Consider the following 8,432-nt stretch of genomic DNA (forward strand, 5'->3'; position numbering starts at 1 on the left):
GGGAGGGAGGGAGGGAGGGAGGGAGGGAGGGAGGGAGGGAGGGAGGGAGGGAGGGAGGGAGGGAGAGAGAGAGAGAGAGAGAGAGAGAGAGAGAGAGAGAGAGAGAGAGAGAGAGAGAGAGAGAGAGAGAGAGAGAGAGAAGGTGAGGGGACCGATTTCTCATCACACAGCCTTCTGCTCAAATTGGTGAAAATAAATAGCCCAGCTAGGGAGGCAGGTCCCTGGCTCCCCCAGTCCCCTGATTTCCTGGAGGAGTCACTTGCTGCCCAGGCCTGGAGCTCAGTCATCCCCTGGGTCTCCTCCGGGTCCCCCAGCAGCACGGAGGGGTGGCCTTTCTGCCACTCCCAGCCTGGAAACTGGCCCTGCTCTGGTCCCCTGACAGCTGTCCCAAGCCACGCCCCTGGGGCTGGGTGCTCTTCCCTCTGTACCTCCCTCCGTCAGGAACAGCTGCAGGCGGTGGTGAGGGCAGAGGAGCAGATATCCTCCCCAAGAGAGCACTAGTGCCTTCCAAGCCAGGACTCAATAGCAATGACCTTCAATCTGCAATTGGTCAGCCCCACGGCCACACCTGGCACCCCTGGCATGGGCGTGGTGTGATTTCCCAGGCATTGTTTCCAGAGTCCCAGGCTCCCTTCTGCAGGTGGGCCACTCAGGAGCAGCTAGCTGCCCACACTTGGTGGTCACTTCCTGCATGCAGTCCCTCGGCAGCTGTCTGCCACAAGAGCCATTTTACACAAAACAGTAAAGCTGAGAGAGACAGCTGCTTGTGGCAGGTCAGGTGAGTGGCAGGACAGGGCCCAGGTGTCCTGCAGCACATGGAAGTTAGCATGACTGGCACAGGAGGGCCCTTTCTACAGGTGTGTCCTGGAGAGGAGCAGGTGGGGAGAGGTACAGACCTACTTTCACAGAGATGTGGACTTATTTTCTTCTGGAGGTAGAGGGAGGGAGGGAGAAGCTGCAGAGGACTGAGGAAATCGCTTAGAACTTAGAACAGGGAGGGAGGCTCTACTAGGTGAGGGAGGTGAAGATCACCCCTCTTTCTTCTACCCCAACTCAGCTTGAGAATAAGCAAGCACTAGTTCCCCAACTTAGAGGCTGGCCTAGAGGGAAGGGCCAGTTTGTCAGATCTGCCATATAGGTGATGGTAGAGGAGGTGTTGGTGATGATGATGATGGTGGAGGAGTTGTTGGTGATGATGATGGTGGAGGAGGTGCTGGTGATGATGAAGGTGGTGGAGGTGTTGGTGATGATGATGGTGGAAGAGGTGTTGGTGATGATGATGATGGTGGAGGAGGTATTGGTGATGATGATGATGGTGTTGGTGATGATGATGATGGTGTTGGTGATGATGATGGTGTTGGTGATGATGATGGTAGAGGAGGTGTTGGTAAAGATGATGATGATGGTGGAGGAGGTGTTGGTGATGATGATGATGATGGAGAAGGTGTTGGTGATGATGATGGTGGAAGAGGTGTTGGTGATGATGATGGTGGTGGAGGAGGTGTTGGTGATGATGATGATGGTGTTGGTGATGATGGTGGAGGAGGTGTTGGTGATGATGACAGCAATAGAGGAGATGGTGGGATGATGAGGGAGGAAGAGGTGGTGGTGATGATAATGATGATGCTGGAAGAGGCAGAGGAGATGGTGGTGGTTGTGGATGCTGGTGATGATGGCGGTGGTGGTTGTAAGCTTGGAGATAATGGTTGTTATAGTAAGGATGGAGGTAGAGGTGGTAGAGGTGAGGTGGTGAGGTGGTTGGAGTGAAGGTGGTGTTTGGGTGATTGGGCGGGTGGTGGAGATGGTGGTGTGTGTGATGGAGGTAGTGAGGTGGTCGTTGTATTAAGGATGGGGGTGGAGGTTGATGATGTGGTGTTGTGGGTGTTCAAGGAGGCTGGGCTGGTGTGGATGGAGGAGGGGTGGGGGAGGAGGGGGTAATGGAAATGGTCATGGGGTGAAGACAATGAGAGTGGCAGTGCAAGGTTTAGATTTTTTGGCTGGGAGGGGAAGGGAGAAGCAACAGAGGACAGGGCAGATGCAGAGAGGCAGAGAGGCAGTCTGTGCTCTCAAAGCGGGCTCTGGTGGTTCGGAAGCCATTCCTGCACACAAGGGGGTCTGTCTGTCCTAAGACTCTTTAGGGGAGTGATTATGGAGTGAAACTCCCTCCACCAGGAGAAGGACCTGGTTCCACTTACAAACATTGGAAAGGGACAGGGCCAAGTGTGTGTTGGGGTGGGCAGCTCAGCTGGCCCCAAGGCCAGGGCTGAGGCAGGGAACAACTGGGGCCTGAGGCTGGCCCAGGCAGACCCAGCCACACTCTGGGGAAGCCCCACTGGAGATGGAGGGAGGGTGGGGGTCTGTGCCCCTGAGAGAAGCCCCCTCTGCCACTCCCAGCCCCATCGGGAGTGGGGTTCTGGCTGGGTCCTGGCTGGCCTGGCCTCTCCATGCAACTCCACCAGCTTGATGGACAGCCCCTGGAGCTGGAGTCCAGCACCCTCCCCAGGAAACAGCTTGGCCCCCTGGTGGGAGGGGCTGTATGAGAGCGGAGCCTGATGGGCCCCTCCGGGTCAATTCTCTCCTATCTTCTGTCCATCTGTCCATTCCCTTCCCACCCTGGGGTCTCTTTCAGCATTGCACCCCCCCTTCCAGCTCCGGTAAGTGCACACTTGGTGTTCCTGAAGTCTGTGGAAGGAAGGAGAGTCATGGATTTGCCACCAACTGGCTCTGGACTGTGGGCCAGTGCCAGGGCTCTCCCTCAGGGAGGGTGCTGGGGGGCTACTACCCAGCTCTGGGGCCAGCAGCGGCGGTGATGGAGCTGGGTGTGGGCAGAGCCGGCTAAGCAGGATGGGCCCTGGGAGGCCCCCCCGACACCCTCTTCCATGTTGGCATTGCAGCTGCTCCTCCCTGGTTTGGAGCAAGCCGAGCTGAGTCATGGCCAAGCTGGGATGATGACAGGGCCTCCTTATGGAACAGTGGTGCTGGGCCAGGATGAAGGTGCAGAGGGGGCGGGGGTGCCAGGGCCATCAGCTCCCAGAAGCAGGGGCCTGACATTGGGAGGGCCACACCTCTGGGGACCCTCTGCAAGCACAGCCCTGACCCCCCCACCTGAGCTTTGGGCCTGCCTTGGTTCCTCCCAGGCCATCTTGCTCTACTTGCCCCAGGGCCCCGTACCCATGGCAGGGGTCATGCCTGGGCCCAGGGAGACACCTGCCTGACACTCCCTTGAAGGGCAAGGGAGGGGAAAGCTGGAGTGCCCACCCGGTTCAAGGAAGTGTCCTCACTGGGCCCTCCCTTGAGAACAGGCTGTGACCCTCACAGTATCTGAGCCTCCAGCCCCTCTTGCCAGGTGCTTCCAACCTGAGCCTTTGAGGGTACAGCCCCCCACCCTGCAGGAGATGAGAGCTCCAGCAGTGTCCAAGGTGGGGGTGCCAGGTGGAGGAGGCAGTGCCACAGGGGGGTGGAACAGTCTTCCAGTGGGAGGACAGATGTCCGCCCTCTGCAGCCTCAAAGCCCGCAGTATCAGAAGGGCTCAGGTGCAAGCCCCAGGGTGGGGGACTTGGCAGGGCTCTCCCACCCCAGGGTAGGACTCCAGCCCCAGGTCAGCCCCTCCACCCAGGAATAATCATGGCCTTCTCCACCTGGGTGGCTTTTATTCCACAGGTTGTCACTGTTATATGACGGGGGACACAAGAAGATGGCTGCAAGCCACAGCTGCCGGCCAACGCAACCCCCACCCAGGGGCCAGTGGTGTCGCCCCAGCGAGGGAGGCACCTCCTTCAGCAGGCACCCTGGACATGTCTGTAGGTACCCCCAGCATGCCTTCCTACAGCCTGTGTGTCTGCAGTACACAGACATATTTCACCTGTACTGCATCAGTTATGAAACTAAAAACCAACTACTTCTCTTGACAAAAAAGTCACAGTAACAGCAGAAGACAGCAAATCCAGTGTTGGTAACTCAGGGCAGGCTGCCCGCCCCCACCCCCAGGAAACTACACATCTTCCCCCATGGGAGACCAGGGCAAAACCGGGGTCAATGCCACCTCCCCCCCAGCTCGGACAGGTAGGTGGCTGCGGGGCGCTCAGGCTCTGCCATTGCTGGACACAAGCGCGCACACACACACACACACACACACGGAAACCTAGATCATGGAGCACATCACACCAAGTGCAGAATCCTGAAGGTCCTTCCTAGACGTACTGCCCAGAGGCCAGGGCTCTCAGGGGGCAGCTGGGGGGTGGGGAGGCCATCCCCCTGGCCTGGGGAGGGGGCAGCGTCAGGGAGGATCATCACCGACAGGCCAAGCTGGGGTCTGGCTGGCTGCCCCCTATGACACGCCAGCACAGCCCCAAGCTTGCAGGGGGACGTGCCACAGACCTGCTACCTATCACAGAGACCAACTGCCACTTCACCTAGACCAGGCAAACTGCTCAGTAATACATCAAGTAATGTCAGGAGACGAGATTAATAACTTAAATAGAGCAAGACCTTGTCCTCAATGCCACTTCCCAGCACAGCAAAATATCCCAGGAAGACTGGAGCACATCAGAGTATGGGTGCCTCAACCAAGTGCAAGGAACCCCTGAGGCAGAGGCCACCCCCTTCCCCCCAGCCACAACCTTCAGGGTTCAGCAGCAATATTTGTTTGGTGAGTGGGTGGGCACAGCAGGGGGACCCAAGGCTACTGCAGATGCAGACACCAACTACAGTGCAGGGGCATCTGCCTTCCCAGGCTGCAGAAGGCCTGTGACCCTGGCCCTCCTTCCCTCCCTTCCCACCCACACCCCACTGAGAGGAAGGGGGTCTGCAAATCTTGCTTCTGGTAAGTGGGCAGCTGTGGGCCACCCTGCCTGAAGCTTTGCAAATGCTCAGCAGCTCCAGGAAGATCCCTGGAAGGTGGGGAGACCCCTGGAAGGCGGGGTGACCTCTGGAAGTCAGCGAGCCCCACAGGTTCTGTCCGGGCCAGCTATCCAGGTCCAGCAGCAGACTCCTGTACACAGGGCTTGGCTCAAGGCAGGCAGTGGCCATGCCCAGGACCCCAAGGGAGCCCCTGGCCCCACCCTGGGTCTGCTCAGGAGCCCTCTGGGTCTGGCACTCCCACAGGGAGGCGAGCTGGCCCATTGCCCACTGGCAGACATCTGATAACGCTGAGGATCCAAAGAGCATCCATTTCCAAATCGCAGCTTTTTCTGTCCACAGTTATGGTGTGCTCAGGACCTCTACGCCAGGGACGCCCACCACCCACCTCCCACCCCACTGCCCTCCTGGCTGAGAAGGCTCTGTTCCCCACCAATCCAGAGCTGTTCAGCTTCTAGCCTCTTCTCCTCCTGCCACCCCCTGGGACACCAGCTGTGCCCAGATAGCTCCTGCTGGTGCACCCAGCACCTCCTCGGCAGGGGTTCCTGCTGCCACCAACCCAGACGAGGCCTGTGACACCCTGGGGCCCTTGGAAACGCACACCCACAACTCTTTGACACATGCATCTTTCACCTGGGGGGGCCTGGTGCCCAAGGAACTGCCCTGCTGGCACCAGCTGGGCACTCACGAGAACCTCCGGAGGGGTCCCTCTGTCTCCTCCCAGAATCTGGGCAGACAGGCGGCAAGAGGGAGATAGTGCCAGAGGCGTGTGTCCAGCATCTGGCTCAGCAGGGGGGCAGGCAAGGGCTGGTGAGGGAACGGAGGAAATCTTGGAGTCACCTCTGGTCTGAGGCAGGGCTACGAGGCAGCAGTGCTCTTTCTGCCTAGTCCCAAGGTTTAGCCTCCGGGTTTCCCATCACCTTGGCCTTTCCCATCTTGGAGGGTCCCATTCCTTCCCTGGTGCCCACCCGCCTGGGAGCCCATGGGCAGGATCACGCCAGCAGGGTCCTGACGAGGCCGCAGTGGAACTTGCGGACGTGGCGGTAGAGGTCCCCAGACTGCGTGAAGCGGCGCTCGCACCAGCGGCAGGCGTGAGGCTTCTCACGCGTGTGCACCACTGCGTGCCGGCTCAGGTTGTGTGAGTACTGGAAGCCCTTGCCACACTGCACACACGTGTAGGGCTTCTCGCCCGAGTGTGTCCGCTCATGCCTCCTCAGTGTGTATAAGCACGAAAAGGCCTTCCCGCAGAGTGGGCATGTGGGTGCCACGCCACTGGATGAGAGTCGGGCGCGGGCGCCCTCCCGCTCGCGGAAGTGGGAGCTGAGGTGCAGCTGCAGCCCATGGGCTCCGGGGAAGAGCTTGCTGCACAGGGGGCAGACGCAGAGATGCCCACTGGGCCCCAGCTCGTCCTCACTTGCCCCGGGCTCTGTGTCCCGCTGCAGTTCCTGGCTGCCCGTTCTGCTGACCAGCAGCGGCTCCAAGCCCACTGCTGGGCGCCTGGCTGCAGAAGTGCAGGGGGGCCGCGGGGAGCTGTGGGGTCTTTTACGGCTGTTGCTGTCCTCCTGTTCGGACAGTGAGTCCTGCTCGTCCTTCACAGCTGGCTGGACCTCTGGCTGCGACCAACTGGACAGGGTTGGCTGGGGGATGCAGGGCAGGTGGAAAGGTTCCCGCCTAGGGCAGGACTTCAGTGACAGGTCCAGTGCTCCGCCTTCCTCTCCTGAGGCCTGCCAGGGAGGTAGCTCTGCTGTTCGAGGCGGGTAGGTAGCCTTGACCCCAACCCCAGGGACGCCAGTCTTGTGGGTGGTAGGGCAGAGGTCACGCGTCCAGGCGGGAAGGGAGCGCTGAGGCTGGCCAGGCGGCTCGGGGGCCCCAGGGGCGGGGATCTGGAGGTTCAGCTCGGGCTGCTTCTCCCTGAGACAGCGCTTGCACACCTTGACGATGTCGTACATATGCAGGTAGCTGGCGGCGGCCAGGACGTCCTCCACCGGCAGGTTGCGCAGGTCCAAGCGGCCCTCGTACATGAAGTCCAGCAGGCGGCCAAAGGCGGGCGCCGTGACGATGTCTCCGTTGAGCCGCACCGTGTCGCGGCCGCCCACGGGCCGGTCCCTGTAGAAGAGATGGAAGGAGACGCTGCACGCGGCCAGCACGGCGCGGTGGGCCGGGAAGCGCGCGTCGCCCACCAGGACGGTGCAGTCGCACAAGAAGCCCAGCTCGCGCTGCTGCCTCAGGCGGCCCAGCAGCCGCCCGCCGTGCTCCGGGAACTCCATGCCGCCGCCGGCATCCCCTGGGCACAAACGGGACGCCCGTGAGCGCGCCTGGAGATGCACGGCGCCGCTCGCCCCTGGGCAGCCCGAGGCGCCCTTCCCGTGTTCCCGCAGTAAGTGCCCGCCGCCGGGAGCCGCCCGGGACACCTGCCCCGGAGCAGGAAAAACCCGATCGAAAGTAAACAGGAGCCACTCCGAAGCGCGGGCCACGGGAGCCGAGCGGGGCGGAGCCGGGTGGAGGGCAGGGGTCCCGAGGCGTGTCTTCCCCGTCGGGACGCGCCTAACTCCACTCTCCGCTCGGCTTGGGGCCGCCGTCCCCAGACGCCCGGAGAGCCCGGCGGCGCGAATGACCGAGTGCGGGGCCGAAGGCGTGGAGCTCTGTCCCCGCGGCTCTCCCCGCCTCCGCGCCGCCTCCAGCTGTCCGCCCGGCCCGCCAGATGCCGCCGCCGCCGCCGCCGCCGCCGCCGCCGGCCCCATTTATGGCAGCGCGGCCCGGGAGCCGGCCCGGCAGGCGGGGCAGAGCCTGGCGCCCGCCCCCTGCGCTCACCTCCACCGCCCCAAGTTTTTCTCCGGCCGCCGCGCGCCCGCCCCGTGGGTCCCGCAAGGAACTGCGGGCAGCGCGCCGCGGCGGGGAGGGCGCTCAGGAAGCGGGGAGGGTGCGGGAGGGGCGGGGAGGGCGCTCGGGTAGCGGGGAGGGTGGGTGCGGGACGCGCTCCAACTTGGCCGGCTGGGCCCCGCCCGCCACTCGCCCCGCCCGGGAGAGAGCGAAACTCGGGCGGGGGCTGGAGGGGGCGGGTCGAGGCGACTTCCCGGAGCGACGGAACCGCTGAGGTCATCCTGGCCGCCCCTTCCTTGGCCGCCTCGCCCCACCGCGTTCCCACCCGGCCTGGTCCCCTCTCGCCGCCAGCTGGGGCCCGCGGCAGGGGGCCGGGTGCGGGGTGCGGTGTGTTGGGGGACCCTCTCGCGATACTTGCCGCCTCCGCCTCGGTGTTCCCGGGGGTCCCGACTGCACCCGTCTTTAGAGGAACCCCACTCCCACCCCTGAGAGCCCGCCCCACCGCCTCTGCGCATCGGGACGGTCACTCAAGGGCGCAGCCACCCGGGCCCCGGTCTCCCGCCACCACGCAGGGCGCCGGCCCTGGGATCCGAGAGGGGGCGGCGGCTTCTTAAATTTTGAAAAGATGACGTCCCTTGGTCTGAAGCGTCCAAACACTCAAGCGGGATCTCGACCTTGAGGTCCAGGACAGGGGGCACCCACCCTCTCAGCAAACCCTAACCGAAAGTCTACTGGGTGCCAGGTGCGCCAGGTTT

The 8,432-nt window shown here is 62.6% G+C and overlaps 1 protein-coding gene across 1 annotated transcript; it reads right to left on the minus strand.

Annotated features, from left to right (window-relative positions):
- Positions 1 to 1,938: 1,938 nt before the first annotated feature.
- ZBTB42 (zinc finger and BTB domain containing 42) lies at positions 1,939 to 7,124 on the minus strand. The gene has a single exon (XM_077128380.1). It carries the CDS (start codon positions 7,122 to 7,124, stop codon positions 5,850 to 5,852), a length of 1,275 nt encoding a protein of 424 aa, XP_076984495.1. The 3' UTR covers positions 1,939 to 5,849.
- Between the last annotated feature and the right edge of the window lie 1,308 nt (positions 7,125 to 8,432).

The sequence above is a fragment of the Tamandua tetradactyla genome, chromosome 14 (assembly GCF_023851605.1).
Source record: "Tamandua tetradactyla isolate mTamTet1 chromosome 14, mTamTet1.pri, whole genome shotgun sequence".
NCBI lineage: Eukaryota > Metazoa > Chordata > Mammalia > Pilosa > Myrmecophagidae > Tamandua > Tamandua tetradactyla.